General features: G+C 40.8%; 1 protein-coding gene across 2 annotated transcripts in view; it reads left to right on the plus strand.

Moving 5' to 3' along the window:
- galnt2 (UDP-N-acetyl-alpha-D-galactosamine:polypeptide N-acetylgalactosaminyltransferase 2) overlaps positions 1–13,767 on the plus strand; it is a 73,800-nt gene extending 60,033 nt beyond the window's left edge. Inside the window, exons 12-16 of one of the 2 annotated variants that reach the window (XM_030723466.1) lie at positions 1,925–2,017; positions 3,787–3,870; positions 5,368–5,521; positions 8,186–8,305; positions 8,390–13,767. In XM_030723466.1, the coding sequence (XP_030579326.1) occupies positions 1,925–2,017; positions 3,787–3,870; positions 5,368–5,521; positions 8,186–8,305; positions 8,390–8,545 (607 nt within the window). In that variant the 3' untranslated portion in view covers positions 8,546–13,767. The remainder of the gene's footprint in view (positions 1–1,924; positions 2,018–3,786; positions 3,871–5,367; positions 5,522–8,185; positions 8,306–8,389) is intronic. The other variant, XM_030723475.1, reaches the window with a different exon arrangement.
- The last annotated feature ends 1,038 nt before the right edge of the window (positions 13,768–14,805 follow it).

Consider the following 14,805-nt stretch of genomic DNA (forward strand, 5'->3'; position numbering starts at 1 on the left):
GGACTACTAATGTTTTCATCAGTTGTATAACACTGAACACAGTCTCATATTAGTTGCGTAACCCTCTCTAACAATCCAAGACATCACTTGTTAATCGATGGGTGCAGCGAAGTTTTCTATTACAGAGCAGAGCAGCTTCATCTGCGCTCTGGGGCAGCGCCATGCCCTTCAGCCTGAATAAAGTCCCAGACAGCATCCCTGTAGCTGCTGGCAGTGACTCTGGGGACCTAGGAGACGGCACCTGTTTTGTCTGCCTGGATGACATTATAATTGTTCTTCTGGGAGCAGCATTTCACAGCAGAGTTATAATGGGCATGTTGTGGCAGCATCAGCTCGCGATCAATGTGATGAAAAGCCCCCGTGTAGCTAAATTAAGTTTGTGGTGTGCCATGTCTGTATTTTTGGGGTGCAGGTGCATGAAGATAAAAAAGAAAAGATTTCTGCAGGGCAAACAGACTGCACGTTGGAAATAAACCCTCAAAATACTGAAATAATGATGTAGGATCTACTGTCACCGCGGTCATTTGTGACCTTCAGATGTTAGAGGATTTGTTTTTCTTGAAGCTGCTCGTCCAGAAACTGAGTGCTGAGTTTAGAAATGTCTAGAAATATGCGAGCAGAAGCATCACTAAGATAAAATGACTCCTCACTATTTAAAACTGTGCAGATGTTCAGCTTCTGTGGTTAGTTGCAGAGAATTTCTATAGAATATGAAAAGCTAACTTACTTACAAACAAACTTACTTTTGACATCAAAAGCAAAAACACTGAGTTTTGCTAAAAAAATTTTTATAGCATTTACAGTTCAAAGATTCACAGGTAAATGCTGAAGCTGTGCGCACCAGACTATGGCTGTATTTAATGAGTCATCACTATTAGCTTTCCTTCAGCCTGGATGGGGTTTATAGGTGCATTAGCACCTGTTAAGTAAACAATACAATAAAAAGGAAATTAAAATAAATCAAAGTAAAAACAACCATCAGAACTGATTAGTTCCAGGTGTGAAATGTTCAGAGTGCTTGCTTTAAGTGGCAGACAGTCCAAAACCCCAAAAGTATCACAAAAGAAGAACAAGACAAAGTCTGGACTTCACACGGAGGCGATGCTGGAACTAGTACTTTTAGTCGATCCGTTGATTAATCAACAGGTTTTTCTATAGCTTTATATCTGTGCTTTTATTTTTATTTTTCAGAGTTAGGGCTTTGCTGGTTGTCACTCAGTGCAGCCAATGTGTTAATCCTACTTTATGGGCCATTGCATGAGCCAGAGGAGCATATTGGCGCACAAGCAACAACAGTAAATTAATGAACATGTTTATTTGCCTCAGTGTTTAAGCTGTCCAAAAACAGTCTGGCCAATATAAAGTCCTGAGGTTTTCAAACTGGGAGAGCCAGAGAGGCTACAGAGGTGTGACTGTTAACCCCAGCACAGTGATTTTCATTGCACTCTTTCTCTTGCCTTGATTGAGTCTAAAAGTCTGTTGATGTCAGACTTTGAAAAGCTCTGGACCGCAAAAATCAAGTTGTATTTTATTGACTCCAGCTGACACGTAGTCTGTTCTGTTACATCACTCGAAAAATAAAAATCTGACAAATTGTCAAATGTCGCACATCGACACTTCGCTTGGCAGGATGCACTCTGTTGACCGATGGCTCCAATAACTGGGAAAATAAACACACATTCACATTTGTTTAACCAGAATAACTGTGCCCTCTCATGGTTGTCAGGGGTGTATAAGCAGGGAGTGAGTGTGTCAAACTACCAAACAGATAAACAGTTTGGGGATACCATTCAGCACTCTACCTCTGTCCACTTATACTGTCTGTGTTTTTATTTCTCATCATTCCTTGGTCTCATTCTCACTCATCATCTCATTCTCCCTCCCTCACCTTCATGTATTTTTCTTCTTCTCACCCATCAATCAGGAACACGAGGAGAGCAGCAGAGGTGTGGATGGATGAGTATAAAAACTTCTACTACGCTGCTGTCCCCTCAGCAAGAAATGTGCCCTACGGAAAGTAAGTGATTTGAAGTATTAGCCTCGTGGGAGTTAAACATCATAATGTAGCTGGATCATAAAATTACAAAGACAGCCACTTGAGTGGACATAATAATTATAATTGTACTGCCAATTAGCAGAATGTAAGCTATAAAAGGTGTAATTTTCCCTTTATACTTAAGTGAGGCTGTTAATGTAGCTCAGAAGAGGACAAAAAGTCAGCGGTTGATTTACACTGCTGGAAACGCTGCTGTTATGTATGCCCTGAAGGGATGGCAAAGTTCCTTAAAAGGGTTGGCACAGGATTGTTTTAAGCACACTGACGGTGTCGATCATCCTCCATTTAAAAATACCTGAACAGCTACTGAATGGATTGACATTCATGTTCTATGGAGGGTGACACCTGCTGACTTTGTGATCCTCTTACTTGTATGCCACCAGCAGGTTGAAGTTAGTATTGAAAGTGTATTAAGGGATGTTTTTTCTCACCATTATACTAGTTTCCCTTCTGCTTTATGCCACACATCCAGAGTTTACACAGCAACAAGCACTCTCACATTCAAGCAGAGTAGCTAGACAGCACTATATACAGTGGAGGGGATAATTTTTGATCCCCTGCTGAATTTGGAAGTTTGTTCCCTTATTTAAAAAAAAACAAAACAGTTTTTTTATTTTTTATGGTTGTTTTATTTTAATGGAGAGAGAGAGAATAACCAAAAATTGAGTGATTTGAATGAAATAAGTATTTGATCCTTTATAACCCAGCCATAATTCTGGCTCCTACTGATTACAATCAATTACAGACATGCCTGATTTCAACTTATGTGTATAAAGCACACCTGTCCACAGAGAAGGCTTGAAAGAGAGTGCTGTGGTCAGATGAAACCAAAATTGAGCTTTTTGGCATCAACTCACCCCAACATGTTTGGAGGAAGCGAAAAAACTGAGAAGAACCCAAAGAACACCATCCCCACAGTCAAGCACAGAGGTGGAAACATTTAAGCTTTGGGGCTGTTTTTCTGCTAAGGGTACAGGATGACTTAACCACATTGAGGAGCGGATGGATGGAACCATGTACCGTTAAAATCTTGAATAAGAACCTCCTTCCCTCAGCCAGAACATTGAAGATGGATCATGGATGGGTATTCCAGCATGACAGTGACCTAAAACATACTAACAAGGCAACAAAGGAGCACATTCAGGTCATGGAGTGGCCCAGCCAGTCTACAGACCTCAGTCCTTAAGAAAATCTATTGAGGGAGCTGAAGAATTGAGTTGTCAATCGGCAGCCAAAAAACCTAAAGTATTGAGAGTTTGTGTAAAGAGGAGTGGGCCAAAATCCCTCCTGAGATGTGTGCAAACCTGGTGACCAACTACATGAAACATCTAATCAGTGTGCTTCCCAGGAAGTGTTCTTCCACCAAGTATTATTATGTTTCGCTTGGGGATCAAATACTTATTTCACTCAAAGACAAGCAAACCAATTTAGAACTTTTATGTAATGTGTGTTTTTTGGATTTTTGGTTGATATTTTCATTTCTTTGTAAGTGAGCAAACTTACAAATTCAGCAAGGGATCAAATAATTTTTCCATTCTCTGTATGCCTATTATGTGATCTTGTGGGAACAGACTTGTGTGTCTAGTGTGTCTAGTGGAAAATGTAGACTCAGACATGCCCCAGCCCTCCACTCTCTGCCCTTACAAAACAAATGACAAGGCATATAATTCAGTCAAACATGAAACCACAAGTTAATCAACCACTTCATCGTTTTCTGCTCCCTCTCCCAGCATCCAGAGTCGTTTGGAGATGAAGAAGAGATTAAACTGTAAGCCATTCAAATGGTACCTGGAGAATGTCTATCCTGAGCTGAGGTAAGAAAATGAGGGCAGTTTGTGCAGTACGATGGGGCCTTTGTTACACTGCATGATATGGAATATTATATCCCTTTCATGCATAGTGGGCACTAGAGTGGGCAGTTACTCAAAAACTGTTCTCTTGTTTATGCATGTGTTTGGTTGTTATAGTTGCATATGAGCCGGCACAATATACTGCTACCTATTGGCCAGTCATGGGAAGTTGTTTTTGTTATTTTATTTGTTATTTGAATGTAATTAGCAGGATCAGGATTAGTCAGTACTAGCAGTAGTGACAGTCAATCTGAGGGTGCAATATCATTTTCTGTTATCGGTTGGTTAAATACAAAGTCAAGCGCATGGTGAGTGGACATGCTTGCAACTCCATGAAAAATAGGTTCATAAACAAAATTTCAATTGTTTTTCTTTTCATGCCCAAAGAGGAATAAAAACACTAAAAATAAATTTGACTGAGATTCTCATAATTCATGCATGAAAGGGATATAATAAAAAAACTAAATTACATTTACCAAATTGGTAAGAGACCACTGTTCAGCCTGGAGCTTGAAGTAGGGCTTTGCTCTCCTGTGTGGTGGAACCAAATGTTTTATACATAAATGAGACTGCAGTGACACTAATGCCCAACCAGCAGTTATGGTTCAAGCTCATTATTACATTTTGGCAGGTTTGAAATGACTGGCTGATCTGAATGAGTCAAAAAGGTCAGTAAAAAGCTCCTCTTATTTAAATTTGGCTGCTGGGTGGCCCTTCAAGGCCATCTCCTTAAGGCATGTGTTGATGGGAAACAAAGATAAAGATTTTGGTGTGTTGCCAAAAAAGAAAACCCTCTGTTTATTTTTAATAGATCAGAAGCAAGTGCGTGCTGGCGCAGTTCAAGTTGTTTGCCCCAAATCTGCAGTGTCAGATGTCTCGGGATGTTACAGTAGAATTGCTGCTAACAGTTTGATTCTGAAGAAAATGGTCATGGTACACAACCTGGCTAATGTTGAAGAAAGTGAAGAGCATGTGCTGGAGTTGCATTCACAAACTGATGCGCCGCCTTCTTCCACTGAAGAATACTGCTTTAGGTCTTTAGCTCACCAGCGATCCTTGACATGGAAGTAGGGTCAGTGTTCAATATAAATTTGTGTGCTTTTTACACATCTGTGAAATGCACATGTGCACACTTTCAGGGAGCGCGGGGAAAGTGCAACGTGAAACAAACTTGAAACGCATTAAAAACCACATTTAAATTCAGGCATATTTTTTCTTTTAGACTTTTACGTGAAGAAGAACCTTTAAATTGCAACGTGTAAATGCAACAAATAAATTTGAATAATGTGATTTTTACAGAAACATTAAAACCCTATCGCCCTGTTTGTCAGAAGAAAATTGTCTGTTTTCCTCTTTTCCTCTCTCAGCCTATCCACCCTCTTTGTTCTGCTTTTTAAGTAGTAGTTTTGCTTTTGATTACAAAATACACACTTCGGCAACACTTTTTTTGTGTGTGTTCAGGGTCCCAGATCACCAGGACATTGCTTTTGGAGCCTTGCAGCAGGGAGGGAACTGTCTGGACACCCTGGGTCATTTTGCTGATGGTGTGGTGGGCGTCTATGAATGTCACAATGCTGGGGGAAACCAGGTAGCGTTACGACGAGGGGACACACAGGTCAGCTTGTAAAATCTTTACCTTAGAGACTCGTGGGTTACAGGATGATAAAGGATTTGGCTATTAAAGGTCACAATGTGATACTTTAGGTAAAACTGCTGTAACCAAAAGGAGAGAGATTTAAACACAGACGTTTTTGTGACCGAGTAGAGTTTAAAAACTATTCTAGCACGTAGTTTGTCCTACAAACATGGGTGTTAAGACCGCTACTGAAACTTTATTTTAAATGTAGAGTGTGACATAAGAGCATTTTAACATTGTTCTTAGTGGAAATGTACAGTTCTTGGAGGACTTTGAGGAGGATGCACATTATGTCTGTATGTAAGTTTGAGGGGAAGCATTTCTGTCAGTAGCTACTCAAATAGTTGATATCCTGAAATAGAATGACAGGTGTAGGAAACTGCTCTCACTTGGAGTCAGGGATCACTGGCTTTTGGCTTTACATGTCTTCCTTTACCCTCACGGATTTGCAGTTCTTTACTGTATCCAGTGTCTGAACAAATGTTGCTCCATTTAAAGTAGAAAATAAATACAGCTAAGAAATACATTGCTCAAAAATATGAAAGGAACACTTTGAAAACACATCAGATTTCAATGGGGAAAAAAAAAAATCATACTGGCTATCTATACTGAAATGGACTGGGTGATGTGTTAGGAATGAAAGGATGCTACGTCGTTTGATGGAAATGAAAATGATCAACCTACAGAGGGCTGAATTCAGAGACACCCTGAAAATCAAAGTGAAAAAATTATGCTGCAGGCTAATCTATTTTTCTGACATTTCAGTGCAGCAACTCAAAATGGTATTTAGTAGTTTACAAGCACGTGGGGGCCATGTAAGCATGCCTAATGAGGCAACTGATGTTGTCCCCATGATCCCCTTACAAATCTGGACCAGGTCATCGATAAGCTCCTGAAGGTGCAACCTCAGACTGCTAGATGGACTGAAACATAATGTTCCAGAGGTGTTCTATTAGATTTAGGTCAGGCGAGCGTGGAGGACAGTCAGTGGTATCAGTTCCTTTATCCTCCAGGAACTGCCTGCATACTCTCCCCACATGAGGCCAGGCATTGTCGTGCACCACGAGGAACCCAGAACCCACTGCACCAGTGTAGGGTCTGACAGTGGGTCCAAGGATTTAATCCTGATACCTAATGGCAGTCAGGGTGTCGCTGCCTTGCTCGTAGAGGTCCGTGGTCCCTCCATGGATATGCCTCCCCAGACCATCACTGACCCTCCACTAAACCAGTCATGCTGAATGATGTTACAGGCAGCAATAACGTTCTCCACAGTTTCTCCAGACCCTTTCACATCTGTAGCATCTGTGAAAAGCACAGGGTGGGCCCGCCAGTTCTGGTATTCGATGGCCAAATGGGCTCCACAGTGCCGGGCAGTGAGCACAGGGCCCATTAAAGGACATCAGGTCTTCGGACCACCCTCATGAAGTCTGAATCTAAATTTAGGTAAATATGCACTTGATTAAAAGCAGAAATTTTGGCTGTTTGCTGGTCTGGAGCATTCAGGTGTCAAGGAGGAAAGACCTCAGCAATGATCTTAAAGAAGCAGTTGTTGCTGCCCATCAGCCTGGTAAGGGTTATAAGGCCATTTCCACACAATTTGAAGTCGATCATTGTAGAATGAGAAAGATTATTCACAAGTTGAAAGCATTCAGGACCTGGCCAGTCTTCCCAGGAGAGGATGCCCTGGCAAATTCACTCCAAGGTCAGACTGTGCAATATTCAGAAAGCCTCTTCTGTTTTAAAAAGTACATGGCAGCACAGCTTCCGTCTGCAAAGCTGCATCTGAATAAACCACCAGACTTCTGGAACAATGTCCTTTGGACAGATGAGACCAAAGTGGAAACGTTTGGCCACAACGCACAGCACCACATTTGGCGAAAACCAGACGTTGATTTTGCTGTGATATGTAAAACCTTAGAATTGGAAGGTGTAATTTGTTTATATCGTGACTGTACATAAACTCTTCTAGCCAATTTTTTTGACATTTCTACCAGGAAGAAATACCATTAAATTTAGTCAGTAACAGCTGCAGTACTGTGAGGACAAAATGAACAAGCTTGGATTTTAGGGGTAAGAGAGACTGGGAAGAATTTAAAAATAGGATCTTATCACAATGCCAAAGTGAGGTCTAAAAAACTCAGTTATTGATTTTTAATCTCACTTCCCTGCCACTGGAGAGTAAATTAAAGCCTTATAGCAATAAGTCAGTAACCCTGATGTTATTAAACCTGTTCAAGCCCACCTTAACCAAATTTGACACAACAGAAGTGCAGTACCAGAAATACTGCAGTTCAATACAGGCAGTTTTTCTCAGCCACCAATGTGGCTTTAATGTGGGCACTGTTTCCTCAGAGCAAACAAGGTCCTGGTTTGAATGTGGGCAGGGCCCGGTGTTTGTAAGATTTTCACAGCGAGCTCTGGTTTCTCCCTCTGTCAAAAACGTGCTAGTTTAATGCTGCCCATCTTGGCCCGGGACACTCTTGCAAAATACATTTTAATTATTTTCCTGTTTAAATAAAGTGGGGGGAAAAGTGATCATGACTTGATATAAAAGACTTGTATTATTGGCTAAACCCTTGCTGAGAACATTCCAACATATGCTGTACATATACTAATATTTCACCTGTATCAATTTTTGTAAAGGAATGGGCCCTAACTAAGGATAAATCAGTAAAACATATGGACCTGTGTCTGACTGTGGTGGACAGAACAGCTGGGTCCCTCATCAAACTACAAGGCTGTAGAGAGAATGACAGCAGACAGGTAAACACGGACTGTCACCACTGTTCTTTACAAAATAAAATGTACTGTATGTAATATTTGTGACATATGTTGTTTGTCATCCAGAAATGGGAGCAGATTGAGTCCAACTCAAAGCTTCGTCACGTGGGCAGTAACCTCTGTCTGGACAGCCGCAGTGCCAGGATGGGTGGACTCACTGTGGAGGTCTGCAGCCCGAGCCTCACCCAGCAGTGGAAGTTCACTCTTAACCTGCAATCGTAGGGGGCGCTATAGATCCCGGGAAGACTTGCATATTGAAGAGAAACACCAACAGACTCTTGAGATGCAGATAAAAAAGAATAGACTCAAGAAGAAAGACAAACTCTTGCTCCTTCTCCTCCTTCCTCCTCCACAGGGGTGCAGCCAGTCATGTGTACACCCCTCTCTCCCACCTCACCCCTCTCTCTAAGCGATGAGCCGTGCGTATTGAGGGGAGGGGCTGGTCGACCGTAATGGAGTAAACAGGAACCTGACTGCATGTGGTGGATGGATGGTGATGATCGTGAGGATAAAAGAGATGAAGAGGCTTTTGTTTCAAAAAATACATACCTCAGTGTTTTTTCATTGATGGTTCCAGCGGCAAATGGCGAGTGAATTGTTCTTCTTCTTTCTTTAATGCTGGTGGAAAAAGAACTCTTTGGTGTAATTTTTTTATTTTCTTATCCATATTTTTTATTTCTTGCTGTTAACTGTCCATGGAGACTTGCAGGAGCTTTTTTTTTTTTTGTTTTGGTTTTGGAAGCATCCTGTAACAGCAGATGGAGGCTTCAGGTTGTGGTATCGGGGAGGTGTGGGTGTTGAGTGATGTGAAGGGAGGAAATGGACTCGAGCCCTTGAGCTTTTTCCTCTTGTTTATTCCCACTGGTTTACAGAATCAACAGAGAAAAGAGAGGCAAAGTGGAGAGAAGAATTCAGTTTTTCTACAGACTCTGTCTTGGGGAGGTGAAGGCATTCAGGGAGGGATTTCGCTGCTTTGCATGGGGTTTTTCCTCCAGAGGTGTCACAATGTCCACCCTGAAGATTTTACTCTTTGTCTTCATTCTGTAGCACTGGCTGCTGCAGCATCCTACACTTCCATAGTGAAAATGCCCAGAAAAAAAAAGTCATCAGTCTCGTTTTTTTTTTTTTTTTTGGTTACTTTCCAATCAAAAATGCAACCAACTTTTAAAAGGATGTATTGGGTTTCAGAAAGATCCAGTGATGAACTGATTAAAATGGTTTTCTTTACATCCTCTCGCTGCTCTGTGCCTGCTCCCTGCGGAGTGGTTCAGTTTAATTTTTTTTCCCTGCACAGATGCTTTCCTTTGCCTGTGTCTATCCGTTGCCATTGTAGAACGTTTACTGTCTAACAATCACATCTAAACTGGATTCATGTTGCAGCTTGTTCTTTAGAGCCAACAGGTGTTGCCTGCTAATCGATAAGTGGCATTCCTAATAACACCATAATGATATTACCAATAACATACAGCTCACATAGACATGACTGAGATGGTTGCTTCTCCACTTTCAGCACTTTTGCAAAGTTAAAGGAGAAAACTCAGCAGTGACTACACATAGAAAACCTGTAGGTGGGGTAACAATGCAGCCCTGCAGCAAAGCAAAGTGTGTTCTTTATTTATAGAAGCGTCAGAGGGCCGTCTTTCTGTTGACAAAGTAAAACCATGCTTATTCCAGCCTGAGAGCAGATTTCATGCAAAAAGGAAAGTCTCGACAGCAGTAAAGCAACCTCTGACTGCATGTATCACCAACATGTTTCCACCGTTGCACTGACTCACAGTGATTTACATCAACATATTTTTTTCTCTAACTTTTCTGTTAGATGAGCCATCTGTTCTGAAGTTTGAAACTGCAGTAAACAAGGTTTTACTGTTTGTCCTCGCTCTGTTTCTGCAAGAGGAGAGCAGATTTTTCTGATTGCACAAGCAGGACTGTTCAGCTTTTGCTGATGCAAAGTAGAAATAAGAAATTTTTTGTTTTGTTTTTTTTTTTGCCACACTACTTTAGGCAGAGCAAGAATATTTCGGTGTCATGATACAGTACAGTTTTTGTTACCGGGTAGTGTTACTGATACGATACGCAGTACATTTATCTGTTTTTCAAGTCCATTAACTCCTTGTGTATGTAATATGCCTTTTACATATTTATTTTGCAAGGCTAATCTCTCCTGGGCTACTTCATCACTTCGTCCTCATCTGCTGTGATTTCCTGTGCTGTTAGTCACTGATGAGTAATGATGGTGAAGTTTGGGGAAATTGGTTTTGATGTAATTTGGAGTGAGTCATCACTTGTCGACCTCAAGGCATCTATGTGAACACAAAATATTTCTGCACAGATGTACAGTACAACAGAACCAGTCTGGATGCAGGAAAGGAAAGTTGCAATCTCGAGTCATCTTTAAAGTCGCATACATACTTTACTTTTCTCAGTCCATCTCACTCTCGTGCACACTCACATCCAAAAACTCCTCAGATTTTTATTTTATCGAGCTGCCAACTGACAAAGACAGCAAGGTCTTGGTTGCTGTGCTGTCTGATACTTTTGCTTATTCTTCTTCTTTTTGTTTTCCAGTGGCATAATTTTCTATGATTTTTATTTTTCTTTGTACCTGATGTTTGCCTTGTCATATGTTCGTTTATAAGTGGAGTGAGTGGAGTCAAGAAGGTCAGCTGAAACTACAGCTGCAGGTTTAAAAAGCCTATCCTGTGACTTGATAGGTTGCTGTATTGTGCTGCGAGGCAGGGGACCCACAGATGGTATGAGGCCAGAGACAAACTCAGCCACGGCCCGGCTTAGAAAAAGTTGGTGTTGCCTTTGACACGAAATTTAAAGGCCCAAAATCTGATTTCGTGCTAATCAGAAGAGGTGTGACTTTAAATACTGGAAGAGTTTGCCATTTTGTTTGGAAAACACAAAACAAAAGGAAACACTTTCAGTGTCTTAATTTAGCAAAGTTGGAATACAGAAGAAGGGTGCAGTGAAATTTAGGTTTGAACATCTTTTTCCACAGTTTTCCGTTCAGTGTGTGCAGTCGAATCAGAAGCTTCAGTGGAGGCATTAAAAGCAGGTTACAAGAGACCGTTTTAGTGCAGTAGCGTGGAAGTTGTTCAAAGTGGCTGCAGCGAATAAAAAAGGTCCATCCATCCGTTCTCTCCCGCTTATCCTGTTCAGGGTCGCGGAGGGGCTGGAGCCTATCCCAGCTTTCATAGGGTGAGAGGCAGGGTTCACCCTGTACAGGTCGCCAGCCTGTCGCAGGACCAACAAATACAAAGGTGTTTTATTAAAATTAGAAAAATGTCAAACTCTTTAATTTAAATGTATTCCTGAAATGGCAGCATTATTGAAGGTCTTTTTCTTTTCTTTTTTTTTTAAATCTGATTCTCAATGTGCGTAAATGGAAGATCTGTCTCTGATGTCCTGGTTTAGATATGTGCAAGTATAAATTTTAATAGTTCATTCATTTTATTTTTCTTAGCCTTATTGTCTAGATTATTGCATAAATTATGAAGCCTAATTATGAGTAATCTTGATATTTCATTGACGCTCCTCTGTCAGCGCAGGATAAGCATGGGTTTCAAACTAGAGGTGTAGCACGCTGAGGTTTTATTTTGTGGTTTTTAGCGCCCTCTATTGCCACGTTTGATGAGCTAAGAAGAAAAAAAGAGAAAGGGGCTTGAGGTAGGAAACGTCTGATTCAGCCAGAGTTTCAATCTTTGTTTTATAAAATCTCGATGTGATCCTGCTGCTCCACAGAAAGCGACTGCACACACCTGAGTGACCACTTCAGTCCCATCTACAGCAGTTCCCATGTTGTTTGAAGCCTTTTCTTTTAAAGCTAGTCAGAAGATTTGCTATTTTATTTCTTAATCTTTTTATGTTATACACAGAAGAAATGACTGTAACATTTAAGTGCAGCACCTCATTTTGAGTGGATGGTTAAATGTTTACATCTTTAGCACCACGTGCCAAAGTTCCTTCCTGAATTTTCTGTATGATGAAGAGTGAGAAGGGGAAAAAAGTCTTTGGAAATCAGGAACGAGTCTTGGAGGATTTGTTCAGTGACAGGTTGCTTACAGTATGAGGAGTATCTTCTTGTTCCCTCCAATCTCAGTTCAATTTTTAGAAGCCACTGTGGGCAGGACTGCTCTTAGCTGCTGGCCTGGTGTCAGTTTTACAAAAGAGAGTGAACTGAAAAATGGTAGTTTCTTTTTTTTTTTTTTTTGGGGGGGGATGTCTTAAAAACTATAAAATATCCTGGGTATGTGATGGATTTAAACCTTCATGTTCTGCAAGATGCTAGAGGTGTAACGATTCTGAAACGGATCCCAACCAAAACCAAAAACATTCCCAATATCGTATGGTGATTCCATGTTCTTAAATCATGAGTACCCATTTGGAGTCGTGCAATCCATATTTAAAGCACATTAGATGGAAAGATGGAAATACATCACAATAATGAAGCTTGTTTTTTTTTTTTTTGTTTGTGATCCAGTGATGGAGTGATTGGGCTTGTAGTAAAACTAATTTTAGGTATGAGACAAAACCATGACCCACAAACCAGGTTATAAACTGAAGCATGGTTTTGGAGAATTGTTACACCCCGACCAAATGCCTGTTGAGTTTGAGCTAACTTTGTGTTGGAAAACATCTTTAAAAAAAAAAAAAAAAAAAAGAAGAATATTATTACTGACAGTCTTGCAGTTGGGTGTCTTTATTAGCATAAAAAGTGATCACGAGTCAGTAAATAAGAGCGTCCTACCCGCTGAGCGACTTCATTTATTTCACTATGTTTTGGGGGGAAGCAATGGGTTGTTTGCTAGAGTTAAACAAAAAAATGAGGCTCGGAGGTAAAGCTTTGCGTTCTTCCAGCTTTTCCTTTAAAAAAAAAATTCAGTCATGGCTTGTCCAAAAGCTTAGATGTTTCTCCCTATCGGCCCACCTCAAATCACCTCTTAGGATTAACAGAAGAAGGGCGCTCTCTAATAAGTGAAAAGCCCTGCTGAGACATCCAGCTCAGGACTGCTTAAGCTTCTCCGTCTTCTGCTACGAGTGACTGTGCCAATGTAAATGAGTCAGGGCACAAGAGGGGCTAAACATGCACAGCAGACAATACACTGTAAAAGTCTCATCAACTGGTAATGACAGATAACAGTAATCAATATGGGTGGGATATGAACTGGTGGGTTAATGGGTTTTCTAAGAGGCATGTGGCTCTGTTGAATGGCTCTGTGTTCACATTATGAGGTGGCTGATACAACCCGAGGGTTCACACATGTAAAAGTGTATATTTTTGTATATACCTACATCAGTGTGTGTACAGTATGTACATATATACACAGTGTACTCAGCTGCGGTTCCTAGTTTTGTTGTCAGACTGTACAGCGCTTCTAACTGTTCCCTGTTTTATAGATAATACAGAAATTCAACTTTGAATGAGGAGAAATGATTAACTTAAATAAATACATTTATATATATATAAACCGAATGGTGTGAAGTGTTTTTTGTTTGTTTTCCTGCCTTGTTTTTTGCAGTTTGTAGCCCTAAATGTACACCATCTACAAGAGGAAAAAGGTTAAATGTTTTGTAATCCACTTGTTAGGTGGACGTAAACCAATCCTCTTAATTTCCCTCTTGACTTTTTTATTTTAGGGATTCACAGTGTGGCAGAATGCACATGAATTTTCCATGTATTCTTAGTCTTTAATATTTAAAGAAGAAAAGTTTTCCATCTGTCAGTCAAACGCCGCAGCTCTCAGCCTGACCTCCATCAGTGCACTGGTGTGTGGTATAGTGTTACAAGGCAGCATTCTGGCAACAAAGTAAAATTAATGAATGATATGGTAACACACTGTGGCACCAGGAACTAGATAATACACACCCCGGCCACTTTATTAGGTACACCCGTTCAACTGCTTGGTGACACAAATCTCTAATCAGCCAATCTGCATTGGCTGATTCCTTAAATGCAGACATGGTCAAGAAGACCTGCTGAAGTTCAAACTGAGCATCAGAATGGGGAAGAAAGGCAATTTAAATGACTTTGAACATGGCGTGGTTGTTGGTGTCAAACGGGCTGGTGTGAATATTTCAGAAACTGCTGATCTACTGGGATTTCCCCACACAACTGAGGTATGCAGAAGAAGATTTCTGACCGCACAGCACACCCATCCTTAAAGCAGATGATCTACAGCAGCAGAAGACCACACCGGGTGCCACCTTTGTTGGCTAAGAACAGGAAACTGAGGCCACAATTAACATGAGCTTGGAGATTGGAAAAACGTTGCCTGGTCTGATGTGTCTAGATTTCTGCTGTAACATTCAGATGGTAGGGTCAGAATTTGGTATAACATGAAAGCATGGTGGTGTAATGGTGTGAGGTATCATTCTTGACATGCTTTGGGCCCTTGGTACCAACTGAGCATCATTTAAACACCACACCCTATTGTATTGTTGCTGACCATGTCATCGCTTTATAACCACAGTGT

This window comes from Archocentrus centrarchus, chromosome 3 (assembly GCF_007364275.1).
Source record: "Archocentrus centrarchus isolate MPI-CPG fArcCen1 chromosome 3, fArcCen1, whole genome shotgun sequence".
Classification (NCBI taxonomy): domain Eukaryota; kingdom Metazoa; phylum Chordata; class Actinopteri; order Cichliformes; family Cichlidae; genus Archocentrus; species Archocentrus centrarchus.